The sequence below is a fragment of the Bos indicus x Bos taurus genome, chromosome 8, assembly GCF_003369695.1.
Source record: "Bos indicus x Bos taurus breed Angus x Brahman F1 hybrid chromosome 8, Bos_hybrid_MaternalHap_v2.0, whole genome shotgun sequence".
Lineage (NCBI taxonomy): Eukaryota > Metazoa > Chordata > Mammalia > Artiodactyla > Bovidae > Bos > Bos indicus x Bos taurus.
This window is the reverse complement of record NC_040083.1, coordinates 77,998,121-78,024,870: the sequence shown is the minus strand read 5'-3', so window position 1 is coordinate 78,024,870 and position 26,750 is coordinate 77,998,121. Positions and strand designations below refer to the sequence as shown.

The 26,750-nt window shown below is 41.3% G+C and overlaps 1 protein-coding gene across 10 annotated transcripts in view; it reads right to left on the bottom strand.

Annotated features, from left to right (window-relative positions):
- Positions 1-26,750, bottom strand: part of NTRK2 (neurotrophic receptor tyrosine kinase 2) — a 414,185-nt gene that overhangs the window by 316,569 nt on the left and 70,866 nt on the right. For all 10 annotated transcript variants that reach the window (XR_003512340.1, XM_027550142.1, XM_027550137.1 and 7 more), the window contains exons 10-12: positions 25,184-25,489; positions 9,993-10,028; positions 6,973-7,070 (exon numbers count right to left, since the gene is read on the bottom strand). Coding sequence is in view for 9 of the 10 variants with exons in the window: in XM_027550142.1 (XP_027405943.1) it covers positions 6,973-7,070; positions 9,993-10,028; positions 25,184-25,489 (440 nt within the window). In the remaining variant the exon portion in view is untranslated. The remainder of the gene's footprint in view (positions 1-6,972; positions 7,071-9,992; positions 10,029-25,183; positions 25,490-26,750) is intronic.

Here is a 26,750-nt window from a genome sequence, read left to right as displayed (position 1 = left end):
TATAAAGAGAAAAGCACCTGACAAAATTTAACATCCACTTATGATAACAACTCAACAAAGAGGTCAGCAACAAGACAAAAATCCTCACTCTTTCCGCTTTCATTCAACACAATGTTGGAAGTCCTAGCCATAGAAATTAGGCAAGAAAAAGAAATGAAAGCATCCAAATCAGAAAGGAAAAAGTAAAACTGTCATGATTTGCAGATGACATGATGCCATATTAAGAAAACCCTGAAGAGTCCACCAAAAAATTATTATAACCAGTAAATTAATTCAGTGAAGTCACAGGATACAAAATCAATGTACAGATATGTATGGCATTTCTATATACTAACAATGATCTATCAGAAAAGGAAACTAATAAAACAATCCCATTTGCAATTATACCAAAAGAATAAAATACCTAGGAATAAATTTAACCAAAAGTGAAAAGACTAGCACACAGAAAACTAAGATGATGATGAGAAATTGAAAAAAAAACACACATACACACACACACAAATAAATGGAAAGATATTCCATATTCATGAACTGGAAGAATTAATCTTGTTAAAATGTCCATAGTACCCAAAGCAGTCTATAGATTGTGTAAACTCTATCAAAATTCCAATGGCGTATTTCATAGATCTAGAATAAATAATCCCAAAATTTGTATGGTACCAGTAAAGAACCGGAATAGCCAAAACTATCATGAGATAGAAGAACAAAGTTGGAGGTATCTCACTCCCTGATTTTACACTCCACTACAAAACTACAGTAATCAAAACAGTTTGGCATGGGCACAAAAACAGACACACAGATCAAGAGACAGAAGTGAGAACTCAGAAATAAACCCATATATATATACAGATAATTTATAACAGAGGAGCAAAGAACATACAGTGGAGAAAGAACAGTCTCTTCAACACAATAAATGGTGCTGGGAAAACTGGACAGCCATATGCAAAACAATGAAACTAGAAAACTATCTCATGCCACCTGCAAAAATTAACTCAGAATGGAGTTAAAAATTTGAATGTAAGACCTGAAACCATACAATTCTTAAATGGAAACATAGGCAATAATCTCACTGACATTAGTTTTAAAAATGTTTTTGTAGATCTGAATCCAAAGGCAAGTGAAACAAAGGCAAAAATAAATAAATTAGACTGCATCAAACTAAAAAGCTCCTTTACAGTGAAGGAAACTGTCATCAAAATAAAAATTCAACCTATGAGTGAAAGAAAATATTTACAAATCATATATCTGATAAGGGGTTAATATTGAAATTTTTAAAGAACTCATACAACTCAACAACAGAAAACCAAACAACCAGATTAAAAAATGTATGGAAAATCTGGATAAACATTTTTTCCCAAAGACATACACATTGCCAACAAGCACATGAAAATATGTTCAACATCACTAATTATTAGGGAAATGCAAATCAAAACCACATAAGATATCATCCCACACTATTATTGAAAAGCAAGAAATAACAAATGTTGGCAAGGATATTGAGAAGAGAGAATCTTCAAACACTGGTGGTGAGGATGTAAACTGATACAGCCACCATGTAAAACAGTATGGAGACTTCCTCAAAAAATTAAGAATAGAGGTACCATATGACCCAGTTATTCTACTTCTGGGTATTTATACCAGAACATGAAAACACTAATTCAAAAGGATATATGCACCCATATGTTCAATGGACCATTTCTAGGGAAGAATTTTAGGCACAGAGAGGGTGTGCCTTCTAATTATTGTCTCCCAGCAATGGACAGGTATCTGGGATTCAGTGTCAGGTTGCCTATTTCAGAACAAGGGGAGTCTGGTCTCTGTAATCCTCTCTCCCTTCCAACCCAGCTTTGGGAACTCAAAGAACACCTAGTCCACCCTCTGTCCCTGGCATCCCCTCCTCAAGAATCCTGCTCATACATTGCATTCCATGCTCAGTGGTCATGACTATCCACTGCGAAGCAACATTCATGGCTTTCCCATGAATGATCCCATTATCTACCTGGTAACACTCTGTTCCCACCATCGCCATGCCACAGCACTGCACTGGGTTTAGGACAGCCAAGAGTGGACAAGAAACTTGGATGATACTGTATGATATCACTTACGTGCAATTCTAAAACAATACAAATGAATACACGTGCAAAATAGAAACATGCAAGATTTAGGGGCTTCACTGGTGGCTCACTGATAAAGAACCTGACTGCCAAATCAGTAAATGTGGGTTCGATCCCTGGGTCAGGATGATCCCCTAGAGAAGGAAATGGCAACCCACTCCAATATTCTTGCCTGGAGAATTCCATGGACAGGGGAGCCTGGCAGGCTATAGTCCATGGGGTTGCAAAGAGTCAAACATGACTTAGCAACTACACACATGTTCAATGCAGCATTATTTACAATAGACAAGATGTGTTGACAACCCAAGTGTCCATCAATAGATGAATGGATAAGAAGATGTGATATGTGATATATATAAATATATACATATATATTTATTGGAATATTACTCAATGGAATTGAGTATTATTCAATGGAATATTACTCAGCCATTAAAAACAATGAAATCTTCCCATTTGTGACAATATGGATGGACCTTGAAGGTACTATAGTAACGGAAATAAGTCAGACAAAAGACAAATACCATATGATTTCATTCATCTGTAGAATCTAAAAAACCAAAACAAACAAACAAAAAAGAAACCAACTCATAGATACAGAGATCAGATTAGTGGTTACCAGAGAGAAAGGGGGTCAGGGTGAGCAAAATGAGTGAAGAGGGTCAACTGTATGATACAGATGGTAACTAGGCTGGTGGGATTATCAGTCTTTAGTGTACACAGATGTGAAATTACAATATAGTACAGCTGAAACTTATAAAATAAAAGAAAAACTATTAAAAAAATGTCAGGCTGATGCATGAAGAAAGGCTGGAAGATCACAAGAGTGGCAGAGGGAGACAGGGTGGGAAGCAGGGCAGTCATCCAGGAACAAGCAATTGTGGTAAACTTTCTCTGCAAAGTGCCAAATGATAAATATTTCCAGCTCTGCAGGCCATACAGACTTTGCTGCAACTACTCCATATGCCCTTGAGTGCAAAAGTAGCCACAACAATATGTGCTGCTGCTGCTAAGTCACTTCAGTCCTGTCCGACTCTGTGCGACCCCATAGATGGAAGCCCACCAGGCTCCCCCGTCTCTGGGATTCTCCAGGCAAGAACACTGGAGTGGGATGCCATTTCCTTCTCCAATGCGTGAAAGTGAAAAGTGAAAGTGAAGTCGCTCAGTTGTGTCCGAATCTCAGCGACCCCATGGACTGCAGCCTTCCAGGCTCCTCCATCCATGGGATTTTCCAGGCAAGAGTACTGGAGTGGGGTGTCATTGCCTTCTCCACAACAATATATAAATAGGCATGCTATGCTATGCTATGCTAAGTCACTTCAGTCGTGTCCGACCCTGTGCGACCCCATAGATGGCAGCCCACCAGGCTTCCCCGTCCCTGGGATTCTCCAGGCAAGAACACTGGAGTGGGTTGCCATTTCCTTCTCCAATGCATGAAAGTGAAAAGAGAAAGTGAAGTTGCTCAGTCGTGTCCGACTCTTAGCGACCCCATGGACTGCAGCCTACCAGGCTCCTCCGTCCATGGGATTTTCCAGGCAAGAGTACTGGAGTGGGGTGCCATTGCCTTCTCCAAAACAGGCATCAGATCAGATCAGTCGCTCAGTCATGTCCAACTCTTTGCGACCCCATGAATCGCAGCACGCCAGGCCTCCCTGTCCAACACCAACTCCCGGAGTTCACTGAGACTCACGTCCATTGAGTCAGTGATGCCATCCAGCCATCTCATCCTCTGTCGTCCCCTTCTCCTCCTGCCCCCAATCCCTCCCAGCATCAGAGTCTTTTCCAATGAGTCAACTCTTCGCATGAGGTGGCCAAAGTACTGGAGTTTCAGCTTTAGCATCATTCCTTCCAAAGAAATCCCAGGGCTGATCTCCTTCAGAATGGACTGGTTGGATCTCCTTGCAGTCCAAGGGACTCTCAAGAGTCTTCTCCAACACCACAGTTCAAAAGCATCAATTCTTCGGTGCTCAGCCTTCTTCACAGTCCAACTCACATCCATACATGACCACAGGAAAAACCATAGCCTTGACTAGATGAACCTTTGTTGGCAAAGTAATGTCTCTGCTTTTGAATATGCTATCTAGGTTGGTCATAACTTTCCTTCCAAGGAGTAAGCGTCTTTTAATTTCATGGCTGCATCTGTAGTGATTTTGGAGCCCAGAAAAATAAAGTCTGACACTGTTTCCACTGTTTCCCCTTCTATTTCCTATTCTATTCTAATAAAACTTTATTTATGGACATTGACATGTGAATTTCATAAAAAGCTCACATGTCACAAAATTTCATCCTTCTTTTGTTTTTTTTAAAACCACTTAAAAATGTTAAAACTATTCTTAGCCTATAGACTACATAAGCTGAACTTGGCCCAAGGGCCATAGTTTGTGGACGGACAGGTTTGAATACAAAGAGGCAGAACTCACACGATGTTTGACTGGGTGCACATGACAAAGAAGGAAAAGAAAAGAATGGAGGAATCTGCTGGGTTTTTACCTGAGCTGCTGCCCCAGAGTCCTGGGGAGATGAACTCACACCCCCTTTAATGTTCTTCACTGTGCCATAAATCTAACCACCTGGCACTGAGGTTCAAGATCTCATGGACAACTTCCCCAGCCTTGCCTCTGACCACCATCCTTCACCCACCCTGCCTTCCAATCAAGAATGTTTCCAGTTTGCAGGCTCTTGTTCACACACCTACAATACCCTTCCTCTTCTTTCCTCTGTGTCCAAATTCCGTGCATCCATCATAGGCTGTGAAACCTGTCCCACAGACTCCTCCAGCTCTCCTAAGAGGAAGGACCAGGGTGCTGCCCGTCTACATCTACCACTCCTATTGCTTTGCTCAGCCTCTGTTTGCATTTTAGGTGCAAACATTCACATCTCAGGTCTCTGACCTAAGTATAAGAACCAAAGGGATAGATCTGTATTTCATTCATATTTTTATATCCTCCTATGGCCAGCCCCTTTCAGAACTTACTGGATTTATTACACTCTGTAGGCACTGAAATTTTTATTAAGATATTTAAGGAGACAAGTGTGAAGGTGTGGAAACAAGAAGAATTACACATATCCCTGAATGAGATGCTGGGCTGGATGAATCACAAGCTGGAATCAAGATTGCCCAGAGAAATATCAATAACCTTGGGTATGCAGATGATACCACCTTAATGGCAGAAGGTGAAAAAGAACTAAAGAGCCTCTTGATGAAGGTGAAAATGGAGAGTAAAAAAGCTGGCTTAAAATGTAACATTCAGAAAACTAAGATTATGGCATCCAGTCCCATCACTTCATGGCAAGCAGATGGGGAAAAAATTGGAAACAGTAAAAGATCTTATTATCTTGGGCTCCAAAACCACTGCAGATGGTGACTGCAACCATGAAATTAAAACATGCTTGCTCCTTGAAAGAAAAGCTATGACAAACCTAGACAGCATATTAAAAAGCAGAGACATCACTTTGCTGACAAAGGTCCATATAGTCAAAGCTATGGTTTTTCCAGTAGTCATGTACGGATGTGAGAGTGGGACCATAAAGAAGGCAGAGTGCTGAAGAAGTGATGCTTTCAAACTGTGGTGCTCGAGAAGACTCTTGAGAGTCCCTTGGACAGCAAGGTGATCAAACCAGTCAATTCTAAAGGAAATCAACCCTGAATATTCACTGGAAGTACGGATGCTGGAGCTGAAGCTCCAGTACTTTGGCCACCTGATGTAAAGAGCCAACTCATTGGAAAAGACCCTAATTCTAGAAAAGATTGAGGGCATGAGGAGTAGGGAGTGACAGAGAATGAGATGGTTGGATGGCATCATTGACTCAATAGACATAAGTCTAAACAGACTCCACGAGATAGTGAAGGACTAAAGTCTGGCGTGCTGCAGTCCACAAGTTAACGGAGTCAGACATGACTGAGCAACTGAAGAATAACAATTGAATGAGAAACCTGGTTTCTTGATATAGTAGTAATAATCTTTTAAAGGGCAATTTTTTTTTTTAGAAACTTAAAGTTTTTGAAAGTTACCATACCATTTTTTATTCTCACTAACAATATCTAGGGGCTTCCCAGGTGGCATTAGTGGTAAAGAACCTGTCTGCAGCAGACCCAAGAGTTGCAGGTTCCATCCCTGAGCCAGGAAGATCTTCTGGAGGAGGGCATGGCAGCCCACTCCAGTATTCTTGCCTGGATAATTCCATGGACAGAGGAGTCTGGCAGTCCATGGGTCGCAGAGTCAGATATGACTGAGCAACTTAACAGGCACACACGCATGCCCGCAGTAATATCTAAGGCTTTCTATTTTTCCACAATCTTGCAAACATTTGTTTGTATCTGTCTTTTGTTTTGTTTTTGACTTCCAAGTGACATGTGGTATCTTAGTTCTCAGACCAGGGATGGAACTCATATCCCCTGTAGGGTGTAGGGTCTTAACCACTGGACTGCCAAGGAAGTCCCTAAAGGACAAATATTTAAAACAGGAATCATCAGCAATAAGTCAGAGGCTATACAGCACCTTTATGTGTGTGTTAGTTGCTCAGTCATGTCTGACTCTTTGTGACCCCATGGAATTCTCCAGGCAAGAATACTGAAGTGGGTTGCCATTCCCTTCTCCAGAGGACTTTCCCAACTCAGGGACTGAACCTGGGTCTCCTGCATTGCAAGCAGATTCTTTACCACCTGAGCTACCAGGGAAGACCACAGCACCTTTATAACTTCTCTTAAATCTTTCTATTAGTTCCTCTACCCTTCAACACCATATTTATATCTGAATGAAAGTATTTTGTTGAAAGACTGGCATTGAAGATCCCTCAGGCATTCAAGCAATCAAAATGCTCAGAACCAACTTAGGAAACAAGTAAGCATCTCACTCACCGAGAGGTGTTCCCGACCCGTGTCAACAACACCTGTGGGAAGGGTTCCATTACTTTTGTTTGTGGTGTCCCCAATGTCATTTGCTGCGGTCCCGTAATCTTAAATTGGAGAAAGGGGAAAAAGAAGGAAGCATGAAGTTGTCTTTAGGCTGCAATCAAACATGAGCCACAGTAGAATTCAGAACAAAGCAAGACAAATCACAAGCTTCCAAGCCACTGACAGTGTGGCTGGGGAGAAACATGACACCTCCCCACCTTGGTTTAAATTCACTGTAAGACTGTGTGATGTCAAAATTGTATTCAACTCAGATCTTTACATCTTTGCTTTGTTGGTCAAATTCCAAACCAGGTTTAGGATTTTTCTCTGCACATGAAGGTTTTTATTATATAAGTTTGTATATAATATCAATATATTCCTTTTTTGGTAAAGTATTTAATGAAAATACAAAAAAAATTGACCATATAGAGTCATAGATTTATAGGCCTAGAAGAGTCTTTGGAAATCAAGTCTAACCACCAGTTTTACAGCTGAAGAATGAAAGCTCAGAGATGTTACCAGTTATTACTAGTCTTAAGGTCAACTGGCAAGAAGGCAACAGAGTCTAGAAATCAGACCTGAAATCAGCAGCACTGATTTCTGGACATCTTACTTATTCACTTAAAATAGAATGTGGACTCAGCACTGAGAACAAACTTGGGTCCACATTTGAACTTTTAAAAGAGTTCTGAATTGCCAATATTTCAGTTGCAGAATTAATGTATAGGGAACTTCACCAACACAACACTTAGAATTGTGAGGATATGTTCTCATAGTTCTCAAATGTAGCTGCTCCTTTGGATCACTTTTAGCCTACATGGATCAGGATAGAAATAAATGATTTTTCTGTAGGGAATGTCTTTATTAATAATATTATATATAAAGTCATAAAAAGTTTTAGTAAACATTACAGACAATGTTGTTTATAAATGGTTTGTATTTTTATTCTAAATAGATATGGTGCCTTCAATTTCCATCCTGAACAACCAACCTCATTAAGCCAGCCCCAGCCAATCTTCCCTTGGTAGAAATATCATGCTGGCCTCAAGGCAACCAATTTAAATTATATTCTTATTAGCAGAGTGTTCCTTTGAATGTGAATGAAAATTAACAGAAACAGAATTTATTTTCGATCTGTGGCTGTTTCATTCTTAACTGCAAAACTATATTCTTACCATTTTCATTTTGAAAATATTAGAACTTATTAATATTTCAAACACTAGGAGATATCATTTATTTGCTTATTTTCCCTCTTCATATTATATCCAGCTACTCACACAAAATTAAATCATTAAAGTATCTACAGTTTAATATAACAACATTTTAGGCCAAATATTCAAAGTGTGATCTGCGTCCAGTGGAAAGATGACATTTTTAGAGACTTAAAATTATTGGAAAGGAGTTCAAAACATAATTTTAAAATGGAAAAATCACAATATAATTTCTCTGTGATACAATTTGACGTACTCTTTCTTTAAAACATATCAGAACAAATAAATATAAAAATACACAAATTACATCCACAAAATCACCCAAACCACAACAGCCTGGAGGAAATATGGCTTAACATGCATAAAGCAAGAAAACACAATTTAATTCCCTAGACAAAATTAGCTCAAGTTAAATATACACACATAAACACAGAAAGGATCATTTTATATTTAAAATGCAAATTATTTTTATATTAAAAATATAAATATACACATTTGTCAAGCTGTGCATCAGAATTAAAGAATAGACTATTTTATAGAATAAATATGTAAATGCAACATTTTGATAAATGTAACTTTTTATCAATTTTAAATTTCAAACCAAGTCTTGAAATTGAGCCTGCCATTTTCCCAAAAGAAGCCTCCTGGTCATGAAGGTGGTTTCAAAACTATTAACAATGGATTCTCATATGTAGTAAAATGACCCTGGAATTCAATTAAAACAGCAAAGGAAAGATGAGCTATTTGGTAAGCTAATACAGTGGATAGTTTGATTCTCTTCTTCCACATTCCAAAAGTAAAAGTGTTAGTTCCTCAGTTGTGTCTGACTCTTTACAACCCCATGAACTGAAGCCCTCCAGGCTCCCTGTCCATGGAATTCTCCAGGTAAGAATACTGGCGTGGGTATCCATTCCCTTCTCCAGGAGATCCTCTCAACCCAGGGATTGAACCCAGGTCTCCTGCCTTGCAGGTAGATTCTTTACCATTTAAGAGAGATCCATTTTATTCAAGGGAATTTATTCCTCTAGGAAAGTTGATCTAAACTCCAGGGGTGGATCTATTTAACCAAGGGTTAAATAGATTTTTGCCACCAAGGCAAAAATGAACCATGACCCAACTGAGTCCTGAGTCAGAAACAGGGAGGGTTTGATGGAGGTCTCTGGGAAAGTTCTTCTTCTGGAACAATTTCATAAGTTCCTCCCTTTCTCCCATCAATGTGAATGACTCATTTTAAGACCATAAAAGAAACCAGCCTTCAGTGAAGCCAGCACAATGGGCAGAAGGGTGCAGAGATGGGGAAAAAAAAACACTGGATCCCTGATGATATGGTTGAGTTGCTGGTTTCACCAACCTTAAAACATGCCTCGCCTTTGAGGTTCCTGTCTCTGAGCCAGGCTTTTTCATTATATAAGAAACATAATTTTGAATTGGGTTTACCGTCATAGCCAGAAACTGATACACCTCCCTTTTCTTGGTAGTCAAGGCTTTTAAACAGGTAATTAGTTCCCAATTATGGAAACAAAATGTCTGTTACAGCAGAATGGATTTACTACTTCCAAGAACAAGCATGAGAGAGAAAACACTATTTACAGGCATTGTAAATATCAAGGGAAAACAGCCATCAATACCAAATGATTTTTGAAGTATTATTTTGGCCTAAGTCATGCTTGAAGTGTATATTTAATTGAGCTTAAAGTTCTTCTTTCAGTTGATTTATTACATTTTAGACAAATATTTTGAAAAGATACAAAATACAGACCACATGATAGCTACCTTCATAAATTACATCAGGATAATTTGGATTTGCACCTAAAAAGCAAAACAAAACAAAGATATCTTATTAAGTATGCATTCAAAGTTAAAAAATTACTAACTAAGCCCACTAAAATTGGCTAAATACATATTGAAGGTTTTAAATTGAATAGATTGTTTTATAGGTAAATAAAATCTGAAATTCTAGGTTTGCTTCTTGTTAACCTTGTTGCTCTTCCCAAGCCCACAATCCCTGTCTCTATTCCAGAAAGGCAAAGAAAAGGGCAAACAAAAATTAAATATCACTTTAATGAGAAAAAATTCAACCATCAATGAACTATGATCACATTTTTTGCTGTTTCTATTAAACACTTGATCAATTTAATTGTAATTTTGGTATTTTCATTCCAGAAAAAGATCACTTCTGATCCACTTTGATTATTCTCTGATGACTCAGGGTTTGCTTTCAAACTTTGTTATGGCAGGTCCATTTGTATTCACAAACACATTATTAACCAGCCTGGATGATAATACCTAAAGTACAATTTTTCTCTGCACTTTGTCTTGAGGGACATTTCCAAGACAGAATAACCCTTTTATTACCCTAATATAACACAGAAAAATAAATGTACTTTCTCTACTGAGGTTACAAAAAATGTTATGTCAAGAAAGAAATTCAAGAGTATACCATTGTTTTTGGATATGTCTTTAGTCACCAAAATGGTCAGAATATTCTGTTTTAAAATATTTCTAAGAAAATTTGCAAAAAATTTTTTTTTATCTTTTAAAAATCACTGTTAACAAGAACAGGTGACAAAAAAAATTTTGCTACTTATTTTTCAGTCAAAACTATTGAAATTATAGTATCTGTATGAAGGCCTGCTTGGAATTAAAATCAAAATTTGATGTAACATTTAAGTGATTACAAAATGAATTTCCAAAGTCACTTTCTATGCTTTTAGTCTTTCCTCACTGTGTGAAATATAAAATGTGTAAACTATAAACTTTACTTGATTCTCATTTCATTTCTGAACTCTTAGCAGAAAAATACTTAAAGTCAGTGAAACTTGAGCCTATTTTCTGTTTTTGTAGCTCTTAGTAAATAATCAAGATTAATCTAAATGAAGAACCAAATAAAAGTGGTCCTAATATTCAAGCCAGAATTTCAATACGGTTCACCTAGAAGATACCTATTTTAGCAGGGGAAAAAATAGGGATATTACATACTGCTGTGCAGTCTGTGCTTTGTACAACTCTAGGGGGCGCCCTTAAGACTGTCATCAATGTTAATGGAATCACCTGAAATTGTGCAGTGCACAACCTGTACAGCCACTTCTGATGACCCTATGTCAATTCATGCAAAGTCATCATTCCAGTCATTTTCAATTATATTTTGAGTTTTATAATCCCAAACATCATTTCAAAATAGCTTTGAGTTACAAAATATCCATAGACATTGTCAGAATTATTTGTAGCTGATACAACATTCCTGAGAAGGCTCTTGACAGTGACCTGGCAGGTTGAAGGGGAATTCAGTGAATAAAGCAAGGGAATATCTCAATGGAAGCTCTGGGAATGTCATTAACAGGGCACCTGCCCATCCTCTGAAGTCCTTTCTCTTTGCAACATCCTTGGACCTACCTAATGACGTCCCCCCAAAGTTAGGATTTTCCACCACTGCTGAAAAGAAAAGGTTCTATAATCCCAAGAAAGAAAATCATTTTTTGCACTGCCCAGTAATCTGTTACTTTTTTCCTTTTGTTTTTAATTTATTTTAATTGGAGGCTAATTACTTTACAATATTGTAGTGGTTTTTGCCATACATTGACATGAGTCAGCCATGGGTGTACATGTGTTCCCCATCCTGAACCCCTCTCCCACCTCTGTCCCCATCCCATCCCTCAGAAGATCCCATTCTGATCTGGTCCCACTGGTCTCTCAAAATACAATCTGAATCTGCAAGGCATCTGCCCACTAGAGTCTGCTCCTCACTTCTGGACCTCACTCTAGGTCTCCAAAGCCCAGAATTTTCTCACCATGGCCCTGCACAAACTTCCTAGGACTGGTAAGCCCCTCCCCTACAACTGTCACCTCCAGGGGGCCATGCCACCAGTGTGAGCACCCTCTGACACAAGATCCAAGGAGGGGTGAGGAGTGAGTGTGAGCCAGGACAGGTGGGCTGAGGTGTCCACATGCACACCCATCCCCTTCATATAGCTCTCACCATATCACCAGAAGCCCAGAGCAGGGGCCATGACCAGGGACCAGCTCTACTGAAACCACTCTGCTCCTGCTTGGAACTCCAAGAGTCTGAGAATTCGACCTGCAAACCCAGGCTTCCAGGTCATTGTAAATATATATTTGCCAAGGTAACAGAATGTACTAAGTCACTTCAGTCATGTTCGACTCTGCGACCCCATGGACTGTAGCCCTCCAGGTTCCTCTGTCCATGGGATTCTCTAGGCAAGAATACTGGAGTGGGTTGCCATGTCCTCTCCAGGGGTATTCCCTACCCAGGGATCAAACCCACATCTAGTATGTTGCAGGAGGATTCTTTACTACTAGTGCCACCTGGGAAGCCCAAGGTAGGAGAATAGAACTTATTTTTTTTAATTTAACAAGTCATTAACTTGATTATATTTCTTAAGTATTTGGATTGAAGTATGTGGACCCTCACTTGTACTAGATTAAACAACCATCTAAGATGGCCTGAGGTCAAGGATTTTAAGTTTTAAAACTGGGACAGTTATGAGCAAATCTGTGCAGTTTGTTCAGGATGGGGGCCTTCCCTGGACATAGGAAGTGCTAAAACTGGGACGAGTCAGTCACTCTGATTTCTTCTCATACCCTCAACAACCCCACATGCAGTCACCACCTGATTCCATCAGAAAGTAAAGAGGCTCTATGGATTCAGAGCCAGATTTATCTAAACTACACATGAATGAACTTCATCATATATGACTGATATACAGGTGTATTCAGGCTCATCACAGAAAGGGAATACCCAAACTCATTACTCACACAAAGCCCTGCTGCTGCTGCTGCTGCTAAGTCACTTCAGTCATGTCTGACTCTGTGCAACCCCATAGACGGCAGCCCACCAGGCTCCCCTGTCCCTGGGATTCTCCAGGCAAGAACACTGGAGTGGGTTGCCATTTCCTTCTCCAATGCATGAAAGTGAAGAGTGAAAGTGAAGTCACTCAGTCGTGTCCGACTCTTAGCGACCCCATGGACTGCAGCCTTCCAGGCTCCTCTGTCCATGGGATTTTCCAGGCAAGAGTACTGGAGTGGGTTGCCATTGCCTTCTCCACACAAAGCCCTAGGAAGATTCAAAATGTTGAATCAATTCAATATAGCAAATGGGTACAGAAAAATGGGATTTGGGATGGGATCAAAAGGAAATAGGTTAGCTCAGAACCTGGAAAACAGGTCCTTTTCCAGACTTTTGATTCATATCAGTGCATGGCATTTCTACCAAGTTCACCAGCAAAACCATGACGTCAGGTCTACACATTCTGAAAAGCACTATATTTTCCTTGTTTCATTGTCCCAGATGCATGAGAAGTATTGTCACTTTACTTTCATTGTCAGAAATAGCCAAATTTAGCACAAGATTATGAAACTCACAGAAAGACAACATAGGAGGAACAATTTTTTTTTTCCTCCCTACCATACTGTACTATGTCAGATGAGGATTTGCTCATCAAAAGAAAGAAATGTCTCTTCCTGTACAAAGGTTTAGAAGACCTGCTACACAGATGGATGCACAGACCCAGACTTTACAAAATGCTAGGGTCACATTACTCCAGCTGATCCCAGCTTAACAAGCATATTATTTTGCTTCTGGCAACTTCTGAGTCAAGCTAAGCTTCAATGATGTTTACATGCAAATAGCACAGTAGCTATTAAAGTTGAAAGTCACACAGTCGTGTCCGACTCTTTGCAATCCCATGGACTGTAGCCCAGCAGGCTCCTCTGTCCATAGAATTCTCCAGGCAAGAGTACTGGAGTGGGTTGCCATTTCCTTCTTCAGGGGATCTTCCTGATCCAGGGATCAAACCCGGGTCTCCTGCATTGCAGGCGGATTCTTTACCATCTGAGCTACTAGGGAAGCCCCTAGTAGCTATTAACATCATATTAAATGCAGAAACAGGAAAAAAATCACCATTTCCTTTTCAGACTTTTGGCAATGGAAAAATTTGAAGATATCTGCCATTTTAAAGCCTAATTTCTCACTGGTTCCTTTTATTTAGTTTAAGTTTATTCACTATGTATCATTATAAAGGTGGGAACCACTGTTGGAGATAATCAGTATTAAAAAGTGAACGAGAAAAGATAAACACAGGATAGGAGGGGAACAAGTCAATGAAATGCACTTGAGTAATGCACTTGTCGTGGAGATTTGCGAAGGGTTATGGTTCCTTGAACCAGGGTCTCCTGCATTGCAAGAAGATTCTTTACCATCTGACCAATGGGAAAGTCCCCGAGAGAGAGAGAGAGAGTCATGGTTTCTTGAGGGCTTCCCCAGTGGCTCAGTGGTAAAGAACCTGCCTGCCAAAGCAGGAGACGCAAGAGATGTGGGTTTGACGCCTGGGTCAGGAAGATCGAGGAAATGGCATCCCATTCCAGTATTCTGCAGGGGAAATCCCATGGACAGGGGAGCCTGGAGGGTTATAGTCCATGGGGTTGCAAAGAGTTGGACATGACTGAAGCCACTGAGAACAACATGGCATGGTTTCTTGAAGACTATCCTAGTAGCTCTCATCAACTAAGAAATCTCAGACAGAAGCAACAGAGGTGGGCTCAAGCTCTAAAGCTTCATGTTGGGAATCTCCAGAATAAAATATGGACTTCCTGGGACTCCCTTAACCCACTGGCATTCCAAACAAGCAGCAGACCATTCTCTACCTCCTCGGTTCACTCCAGTGTAGAAGCCACAACTCTTTCCCAACCAAAACAAGATAAGTGCCCATGTCTGTTTGTCTGATGTTCAAGTACTATCTTCTGAAGCGTTTGTTGAGTACCTCCAGGCAATACACTCACTAGTACCTTGTTGCTGACCTAAGGCCTGCCTGTTGTCAGAAATTATGGGAAGAGAGTTAACAGGTCCAGAGTGCAGCCTGAAAAACCCCAAGTGAAAAAGAACCATGAAGATTGTATTACAACCACACATACACTCCTGACAAAGCTCTGTGTTCAACGTGCCATGTCTGCACCTCCAAAAGATGGACCCTGAGGACATTTAAGCTTCTAAACATGGATAACAGAATCACTTCCTCCCGCAACAGTATCGAACCAATGTCGTCCACCATTCTATTAAGTCCACGCTAAATAGCTTAATGTGAGGGCCTATTTATTTCTATCTTCTAATCTCATTTATATCTCATGAGTAAATCTTACGACTTTGTAAAAACCTTCATGAGTAAATCTTTATGATTTTTTAACTGCAAAACCTACTGTAAAAGGAAAAACACATTTGCAGGATTAAAAAACTTGAGGGAAGATAGGTAGCCTGACCAGAGGGTTCACTTTCCATTCTGCTCTAGAGATAAAAATAATAGCAGAGATCAGAAGACACATCTGTTTCTTTCCTTTAGGCTTCTTGTCTCTAACGCTTAAAAAAAATTTTTTTAAGACGTTCAATTCTTTTTGCAGACTCTCTTTAGTGTGATTTTTAAAAATATTTCAAAGGATTCCATATGATAAAGGAATAACAAAAGATTTGTTCTTTTCAAACAAACTTTCCTTTGCTTTGTCAACAGTGTTTTCTAACTCAGGGCAGACCACCTTTTGAATTCCAGAGCCTTCTCTCATCCCTCTAAGAATGGCAGGCGGAACTCAGGGACCAAAAACATCAGTGGTTCAGACATCTGGGTCCTTTTCTGGCTGAATCTCTACTGTGCCTGCAGCACTGAGAGCCTCTTCCCTTTTTCTACAACAAAGGAGTCTTCCATCTGACAGAAGAGGATAATAGCATTGGCTTGGCAACTCCTCAGGAGCTTCAGGGGGCGTAATTAATTAACATTAGTCCTCTTGAGACAAAAAGAGCTATTTAAGTATAAATCTTAATTATCATGATTATTATGAGTCTATAGTAGAACCATACCCTTCTCTGTTTTTAAGGCAGAAAAGCAGGCAAAACTTTTCTGCCTTTCACTCCCAGGACAAGACATGGGTCCTGACAAATGGCCTTAAGAATAAGTAGTAGGGGTGGGGGGCTTTATATTTTCTGAATGTATAACATTTGGAGAAATTTCCTCACCCCACATTCTTTGGCCTAAGTACACCAAATCTAAATCTGCCAGTTCGAGGGCAATTCTAAGTGCTGTAGGGAGAGCTAGTTCATCCAGACGTCATGAATCTTTGGATAAAATGGCACAAATGAAAAGCTGTGGGGAAAGCTCTTCCAATATTTATAGTTTGCTTCTGACGCACATTTTGCATAGGAGACAACTGCTCCCGAATGAGGCAGCATAAGTCACTAACTCCCACTGCTTGTGTGAATGAGCATTCTTGAGCTGTGACATCCTTCCTGAATGAGTGGGCCATAGAGACACTCTTTATGTACCGCCTAAAGAATGGAAAGCTTTAAAATCTGCGTATTTTATCATCTAGCACTCTGGCTAGGTTTGTTCCAAGTCTAAAGCATTCATCATTCGGGTCATGATTTCAATAAGAGAATCTACTCTTAAACAATCAATGTGTTCATGTTTACAATAATACCTGACCTTGAATATTCTTGGAACTTGTGCTTTCTAATCAGAAGATGCTAGCAAAAGCTCCAGGTTTCTTCCACATGGCCCTCACAAGCAATCTCTCTGCCGTGAATTTCTACTTAGATTTCTGCTTAAAAGGGCACCCTCTCCACTTCTAATCTCCACTCAGTCTCCACACACATTCATGTTCATGAAGCAACTTTTCTATATGTGGGACTGAATTCCAGTGACAGCCACATAATGGATCAATTTCATCTTAGACAAGTCTTATTTTTGACCCATAAGCTAAATAGGATACAGAAGACTCTTTGGAGAATCTGCAGATAGCCCCTTGCTTTCTATGCGTGTGCCTGCACCACCATCTCTACTTATTCACTCTCCTAAGCCTCCTTAAGTCATCATGTTATTGTTGTTGCTTAGTCGCTAAGTTATGTCCGACTTTTTTGACCTCATGGACTATAGTCCACCAGGCTCCTCTGACCAGGGAATTCCCCAAGCAAAAATACTGGAGTGGGTTGCCATTTCCTACTCCAGGGAATCTTCTTGACCCAGTTATCAGACCCGAGCCTCCTGCATCTGCTGCATAGGCAGGCAGTTTCTTTACCACTCAGCCATCCCAGAAGCCCTGAGCCATCCTGCTTTTGGATAAACCCAATCAGAGTGCTTCTCTGTGCAACAACTACTCCGTGTTTTTATTATTCCTAGTTAATACCCTTGGACAGTCAGTGAGGTAAGCTCAATGAATGCCTGAATAGTCCTTCCAGTGTTCACACTGCCCCTCCCCAACCCTTGCCAGAGTTTGCAAGGAAGAAGTAAATGAACTGCCTTCACTACTCAAGTGTGGTCCATGGATTTGCAGCACCATCTGGGAGCTCATTAGAAATGCAGATTGTCAGGCCCTTCTCCAGATCATGGAATCAGAATCCGCATTTAACAGGATCCCCGGGAGATCTCATCTCTCATTAAAGGCTGAGAAATCCTGATTTATAATTCCTTGGCAAGTGTGACCAAAGTCAAAAGACCCCAGCGTTCATAGAGGATAGTACTTTTTCAGTGAAACATAGAGTAAACCTGAAAATAGCATATCTAAATATTGAGGGGGCTGAATAACAACTGCAAAAATGTTAGGGGTAAGGGCAAGAGATGTGTTTGTCTCTAGAGGCATATCTCTGGGTCCCACTGCAAATGGGAAGGTGAGGGGAGAGAGCTTAGACACCTGAGGCAGCTTATATTATATTATACACCCACCCTCTCTAGGAACCTAACACTGACTCAGTTTTCTCCTAAAAAGGCCAAGTCTAAAAAGCTCCTGTATGGGGAGGGAGGAGGGAGGAGGGTTAAAAAAAATAAATAAATAAATAAATAAATAAAAAGGAATTAAAAGAAAAAAATAAAAAATAAATAAAAAATAAAAAGCTCCTGTAGTCAAGTGACAGAATCCGGGGGTCCTCTTCTCTGGGCAAGCCCAAGCCCCCAGATAAGTGAGGACAAAGCCAAAGCTGGGATGAAGCAGTTCTGGGCAGCAAGTTTCTTCCTAAGGCTGGAGAGCATAGCACTAGAGAGGTGAGGATGGACACACTAGGGAGGTGAGGATGGGCACACTAGGGAGGTGAGGATGGGCACACTAGGGAGGTGAGGATGGGCACACTAGGGAGGTGAGTGTGGGCACACTAGGGAGGTGAGGATGGGCACACTAGGGAGGTGAGGATGGGCACACTAGGGAGATGAGGATGGGCGCACTAGGAAGGTAAGGATGGGCGCACTAGGAAGGTGAGGATGGGCACACTAGGGAGGTGAGGATGGGCACACTAGGGAGGTGAGGATGGGCACACTAGGGAGGTGAGGATGGGCACACTAGGGAGGTGAGGACGGGCCCACTAGGGAGGTGAGGATGGGCACACTAAGGAGGTGAGGATGGGCACACTAGGGTGGTGAGGATGGGCGCACTAGGGAGGTGAGGATGGGCGCACTAGGGAGGTGAGGATGGGCGCACTAGGGAGGTGAGGATGGGAGCACTAGGGAGGTGAGGATGGGCCCACTAGGGAGGTGAGGATGGGCGCACTAGGGAGGTGAGGATGGGCGCACTAGGGAGGTGAGGATGGGCGCACTAGGGAGGTGAGGATGGGCCCACTAGGGAGGTGAGGATGGGCCCACTAGGGAGGTGAGGATGGGCACACTAGGGAGGTGAGGATGGGCACACTAGGGAGGTGAGGATGGGCTCACTAGGGAGGTGAGGATGGGCCCACTAGGGAGGTGAGGATGGGCACACTAGGGAGGTGAGGATGGGCACACTAGGGAGGTGAGGATGGGCTCACTAGGGAGGTGAGGATGGGCCCACTAGGGAGGTGAGGATGGGCACACTAGGCAAGTGAGGATGGGCACACCAGGGAGATAAGGATGGGCACACCAGGGAGATGAGGATGGGCACACTGTCATCATGTTCTTGCCCCTCCCCGGGGAGGGAACAGCACTGAGCTCCTCCCTGTGTGAGGTGAGGGGCCCTGAGGCCACGCCCAGACATATTCCTCTTCACAATCACCTTTATGTAAGTATTAGAACCTGACATTTTACAGAGAAGGAAAGCTAGATTCAGAGGTGGTAAGAAAATTGCTCAAAGCCACAGAGGTTACGAAAGACACAACTCTTAGGCGAATCAGAGCCTAGTTGCAAACCCTTCCCACCGTGGCAAAGTTTCCCTTTGAATAACAGGGAGAGTGGGATAACCATGATTAAAATTCCAAGCTCAAACACCAGATCTGAGTGAGTCATGTGGATTAACACAAGAGACAGGAGTTTATTTCACTGAAAGTAAAAAGGAATATGTTTGAGGTTCTATCTACTCCGCTTCGTTTTTCTGTTCAAGGCTTCTACAAAAAAGAGAACATTCAAAGGAGCGCTTACTTCTTTATTGCCTGCAACTTCCGCATATCTTCAGCTGAATAGGGTTCCTTCCTTTCATGAGTAGGTCCTGCCTAATAGCGGGATAGGGACATCCCTGGGAATTAGAAGCCAAGAGAGACAACCACAAAGAGAAGCAGGAGACAGTAATGAAAGCCCAAGTGTTTCTCCGTCTTTTATCATTTTATGGGTAGTTGAAGTGTTTTCTATTTTGGGAAAAAGGGCTGTGTTTCATCACCATCCAGTAGGTAGCCCAGCATTTTCTGTTTCTCAAACCTCCAGAGAGACCTGACAAATTGTTCAAAATCCTAGAATTCCAGTACAACAGGATGTTAAGCAAGACTCTTCCTGCCTTAGTAACCGACACCAAAGTGAGCACCAAAGGTGGAATTCACAAAAGCAAGGACTGAATCCTCGTCCTTTGAAATATCTGATTCATGAAGAGATTTTAAAAGGTCCCAGAGAGAAGAGAAAAAGGAAGGACTTATAAAGAAGTTTCTTTGGGGACCAGTGTCACCATCACCACCACCCCACCATGGGGCTTCCACAGCTGCACTTGAGAACATGACCTGTGTTCTCTGGAGGTGAAAGGTGCAAGGACCAGTGGCTGACTCTGCCAGGGATGGCTCAGGCCAAGTGTGGTGGTGGGATGCAGCTGACATCTGGGTTCCACCTGTGCACCCAGAATTGTCAGGACAAGGGATCATGAGGGTTCCCCTGGACCAGATGGAAGCAGCACAGAAGGAAGTCTGTGAGGGAGTCTAGAGGGCCAGAGGGAGCCCCCAAAGTACAAAGCTGCATTCCTGGGTATGAAGGAGGAGCTACTTTCAGCAGCCAGAACACGGATGCATTTATGTCATGGGAGCTTCAGGAGAGCAGGCTGCAGAGAGAGGAATCCCAAAGTTCTCCAGGAAAGATGAGCTGTGAATTGACACTGAACACACCCAGGTCCCAAGAGCACAGAGCCACTGGCCAGTACACTTCCCTGCCCTTCATCCCCATGCCCATCCCCTCCACCCAGGCAGCACAAAAGCTTAAATCTCATTAGCTAGCTCTAGCCCCCACCCCCATGCTGCCAGCCTGCGAAGAGAGGGGAGAGGAGACTGACCCTTAAATCAAGTCCAGAGTTGATTTCTAACTCAGAAGCGACATCCTGTTTCGCAGTTGAGATTCCATCTGTAACCTCAAGTGACCCAAGGATTGTCTGTTACTCAACAATGAGCAGAAAAATCTTGCTTGGGTCAGAATTCCATCCCAGACAAGTGACTCTCACCCTTGGCTGCACACTGGGATCACTGGGGAATCTCAAAAACGAAAAATGCCAAAGCCCAAGCCTCACCTTGGAACCACAGAATCAGAATTGCTAGAGATGAGCCCCAGAAATGTGTCTTAAAAAATAAAATAAGATTAAAAAACAATTAAAACTCAACCATTAATGTGTAACAAAGAGCAGGATGCTACTGTTCTAGTAGACCAAGAAGTGACTAAATAGTAAAGGGACAATGGAAAACCAAGAGGAAAGGAAATAAATTTGACTGTCACCAGCTGTGCTCTTCCATGTGCTAGAAAGATAAAAATCACTGTTCTTCAGATGCATTTTGAAGCAGAAAGTTCCTTGTTGTACTTTAAATATAATTCAAAACTGACCAGCTGCTGCTGCTGCTGCTAAGTCGCTTCAGTCGTGTCCGACTCTGTGCGACCCCATAGACGGCAGCCCACCAGGCTTCCCCGTCCCTGGGATTCTCCAGGCAAGAACACTGGAGTGGGTTGCCATTTCCTTCTCCAAACTGACCAGAGCTGAGTTCAATTCCAAGCATGGGATCAGAAATAATCAATGTAGTGTTTAGAAAGTCTTGACTCCCTTTCTCAGTTGCAAGTCAAGTTGCCAGTGATGATCTGGACTGGTACCTGGGCCCTGCTGACATCTAAAGACCTGATAACACCTGTCCCTCCTTACAACACCCTGGCTGGGGCTAGTGTCTGGTGTCAGACTCTGCAAGGTTCCAGCACTCTGGAGAAACACATGGGGATCTTTACTGCCAGTCTCACATCCTCACACCTGTAGATGGCACCCTCTTGGCCTGGCTGATGCTGGCTTGGGGTCTCTCTGCTCCAAGTGGAGCATCTGCCACAACATCCCATGTTTCCACTCCATGCGGTGTGAAAGGCAATTGGGACTGTCACTAAGTTCAGTCATCCTCTTCCATGCTCACCCATTTTTATATTATTAGGTGCTTTTTATTTATCTGTTTTTATTCCTGTTTTAATTTCTGTCAACATGCTTCCTTCTCTATCTCCAAATAGAGAGTGAATTCTTAAACAAGGCGACCATTTCATGGAAATCAGAGTTCTGAGCTGAATGAGGAACACATGCGACCAAAGATGGAAGAGCTGCTGTTTTGTTTTTTTGTTGTTGTTTGTTTGTTTTGTTTTTTGTTTTATTTTATTTTATTTTTAAACTTTACATAATTGTATTAGTTTTGCCAAATATCAAAATGAATCCTCCACAGGTACACATGTGTTCCCCATCCTGAACCCTCCTCCCTCCTCCCTCCCCAAGAGCTGCTGTTTTAATTCTTCTGGATTCATACAGTGATGCAACTGACTTCACAGAAATCCCAGACTGCCTGGTTCCTGGTAAGTCCAGAAACTCGCAGTGTGAAAAAAAGGATCTCATCAAAACAACCAGGGGGAAAAGTAGCTATAACTTCGTATCATGGAGATTTGGGAGAGCTGAACTTCTTGATCAACTACTGTATGATGACAACAGAAATACTGAAGGACCATAAACTCAAACATGACCTTAAGGTAGAATGTATATTTAGACCTGCTGCTGCTCCTGCTGCGTCGCTTTAGTCGTGTCCAACTCTGTGCGACCCCATAGACGGCAGCCCACCAGGCTTCCCATCCCTGGGATTCTCCAGGCAAGAACACTGGAGTGGGTTGCCATTTCCTTCTCCAATGCATGAAAGTGAAAAGTAAAAGTGAAGTCGCTCAGTCGTGCCCGACTCTAGCGACCCCATGGACTGCAGCCTACCAGGTTCCTCCGTCCATGGGATTTTCTAGGCAAAAGTACTGGAGTGGGGTGCCATCGCCTTCTCCGACATTTAGACCAGCAAGGTCTAAATATATATAGTATTATATACACATATATATAATATTTCCCTTTGTAAATTTTTCTTTAATTTTCAGGGAAGTTAAGAGGGAAAGAAAGCATTTCTAAGAAAAGCCATTATCTGTAGGCTAGGGCTACAAATTGCATAAATATCCACAAAGATTCTACCATACAAGCCAAGTGAGGTCAGTCTCTTAACTGGTCTCACTGGTTTATGGCCCATACGGGCCATTTATATCCACTATCACCCTAGGCCAAGTCTCTTTCATTTCCACTTTCATTTATTACTCCCTGATAGTGGGTCCTTGAGTAAATAATTAGAGTGAAATAAAAATCAGTCTTTTCTAAAGCCATATTTATTTTAAAGATCTGATAAAAATAATAAATGAAAAGAAAGGGAAAGAACATCTTTAAAAAAATATGGCTTAATTTTTGTTGTAGATAAATAAATGATTATTTCCTTTTAAGGGAATACTTGAGAAACTTTGAGCTATACTTAGACCAGAGAACCACTCTTTCCAATCACTAGCTAAATTAAAACTAACAAAAGCCATCGATAAAAATGAGGCCACATGGATAAGATGAGTTAAACTGTACCAAATATTGGTACTGTACAGAAATGTTCAAAAGAAAGCACATAAAAATCCTATCTAAAATAGAAGCTTCTGGTTTTACACTGACAGAACAGTGCTCATATCAAAGCATACAAACCACTTCTAAAACTTTTAAATGCCAGACCTTCAACCTGGAATCAAGTTCACCTCCAACAGTTTCAGAAGCCAGTTGTTGGCGAAATTCACATAAATCCTTAAGTTTAGATGAGAATAATGTACTAACGTGACGTCAGTTTCTTAGTTTTGACAAAAGTAAGCAATGCAAGATGTTAGCAACAGGGAAATCAGGTGAGGGGTAGCTGTGAACTCTCGGTACCATCTCTGTAACTTTTCTGTAGATTTAAAATTATTCACAAATAAAATGTTCATTTAAAAACATACAAAAAACTGTTGTCCCAGAAGCAAAGATTCTGGATTTAACTATAAAGCTGTTATTCCCACAAATATGCGGGAGGAAAATGAACACAGTAATCTAGCGATTTACTACAGCGAATGTAGCCAAGCAACTAAACTCTCAATTAAGAGGAAGATTTAATGAAACAGACAACAACTGCCAGGGTGTCTGGGTAAGGCATCCAAACATAGCTTGTTTTATGTGCTCCTGAAAGGCTGTTTGTAAATCAAACTTATATAATTCAAATCCCATTTTGAGCACGCTCAGGAAGCTGGTGCATTTAAAAAGCTGCTGAATAAACACCAGGATAACAGGAAGATGGACTGTGTAATGAGAATTATTGCACTCTCATTTGGTGAAAGTGGCTTGGCAGCTATCACCTTTGTCCACGGGGCTGTCCTGGAAGCCATACTAGTACCTGCTGCCCAATCAGCCCCTGCCCCACTGGCCTCCAAGTCTCTATTTTCCCTTCTCTCTGCAAGGCTGGCTTTGTGTGGCTTTGATTAATTCAGAGCTGTTAGGGTGAGGAATTCTAATCATGAACAGGTCCCAGTAGCCAAACACATGGCTCAGCCTCCACAATGGTATCAGGTATTTGGGCAATACGATCAAGCAAATAAGAATACTTTCACTGAACAAGAGTGTCTGGAGAAAGTAAACGCATGATATTGTCCCTGCTGTTACTGGGGCTCCCACTGAAATTCTTCTGCTGACCATGGACTGGACTCCCAGCACCAGCCATCCTTTTCCCAATTCAAACCATTGGTCAGATGGGAACTAGTACCACTCTTAGGAAAATAATTCAGGGTTCTATCAGCAGATGCCTTAACTCAGTCAGCCCAGGTAAGCAAAACATTCCACAATGTTGGTTTCTCTGCCACAGATGAGGGAGCCGGATTCTGAATCCCAACTGGTTAAAACATATCTCAAACAGCGCATGAGCCGACCAAATTCAGTTCACCTGCTCACAGATTTGCCTGTATTTTGTCACTGTGGGTACAAAATCTCATATAACACTTGAGAGAAAAATAATGTGTGTGTTCTCAGAATATTGTTCAAATTATTCATCCCTATCACCTCCATGGGAGGAGTATGAGGCCCTGCCCTTGGATTGGCCTTGGACCTATGACTTGCTTTGGCCAATGGCATATAAGTTGAAGAAACTCTGTGCCAATCCCAAAAGGAAGCCTTATAAAGCCTTGCATTATTATTTTTTTTTTTTTTGCTGTCCTCTTGTACTTTGTACTTATCCTAAGAAGTAGATCTCCTGTGTAGCTTCTATTTCTGCACCCTGCACCCCAGAAAAAAACACACATGCAACAAAATTTCCCTAGCTGATCTACAGGCCCATGAGCAAGATGAAATGTTTGCTTCAAGCCACTGGGTTTGGGAGTGGTTTATTGTATTCACGATGTTGTCAATAGTTGAGTGATACACACTAGTCCTCTCCAGATGCAAAAACATCAGGTACTCACCATCATCGATTCCAGGCCAGCCCATGAAGTGAGCAGAAATCTGTTTCTCATCCTTCCCATATTCATTCTTGGCTACTAACTTGTAGTCCCCATTGTTCATATGAGTGGGGTTATCCAGCTGGAGGCAGCCGTGGTACTCCGTATGATTGGTAACATGGATTTTAGTACAGATGTATTTGGACTCATTCAAAATTGCCCCGTTATAGAACCACTGAAGCGCTGGCTTGGGATTGCCTTTCACAGTGAATGGAATGCACCAGTGGTGGTCTGAGGTTGGAGATTCGAGAAATGTGATAGTTGGAGCAACTAAATTGAAAAAGAGAGAGTTAATAGCATCAGAAAGCTCAGAATTCTCCCCATCTCCAAATCTCTGTGTCATAGACAGGGGGGGTCTTACTCAACCATTGTTTGGTTTAAGAAAACGTATGACCTGCAACTCTGGAATCCATCAATATTTTGTATCATCATCAAGTTTGATTTAACTTTTACAGAGAGCTTCAGAAAGAATCCTTTCCCTGCTCTGCCTAAGATCCACGCATCATAGGCATCTTTACACCTATTCAGTGTGAGAATCAACTCCAAACAGATCCCAGTGATTTCTGACAGTGGAAAGGGCTCATTTGAAGTTGACTTTGGTTTCTAACACATATGCCTTGATATTATGGAGATTAATCACCAAAACATTGAGGACCACTATTCTTACAGGGCTTCCCTAAATAATACAATGACAAAAATGACTTTGGAAATCTTGCTTGAAGCCTGGATCTCACATAAATTTTCCAAAAGAAATAAAACTGGTCAATGCAAAGAATGTTACTCCTGATGTTGACTGATTATTATAAAGTCTGATAAATTAATATATTTTTCACTGTCAATAGTAAATGCTCTTTAAAAGCATCACTTTTCATTACAGTATAGTCCATTTTTTCTAGAATTTCAGATGCATCAAAGTTTTGATCCTTTAAATGTCTGAGGTCCTATCTAAACCTGAAAAACAAACTAGAGATTATTTTTAAATTAAATATAAAGCACTTTATTCTTAAGGGAAACAAACATTATCAGGTAGCATCTTTAAACAGAGTACTTATCCTAAGTGAAGACACTTAAAATCCCTCTTAAGTGGGATTCATGTGGTCCATTTTCATGTGGTCTGACTTTGGTAAGTATAAAACTGAGGACAGGAAAAGACCTTTGAGACCTAATAGTATCATTTTTTCAGATGAAAAAACCCAAGTGCTATGAGGTTAAGTGACTTGGCCAAGGTTACTAAGTGAGGAAAATCTGGACCAGGCATCCAGAACTCCTAATGCCCTTCCCTTCATGCATCACTTCCTGGTTGTACATGTTCATCACACAAAGTGGGGAAATCATAGCCTGGCAACAAAGACATCTGAATGGGTCACTGCAAAGGATCTCTCAGTTGTTAATATTCCCTATCACTTATTTCTCATTATCTAAACCTTGATAGACTAGACCAGCTCTCCAGACCAGGGAGTCTACATAGATATTAACCTAAACTGAAAAACATTTGAATTGGAGTGCCCTTATTTGTAGGTCTGTGTGACAA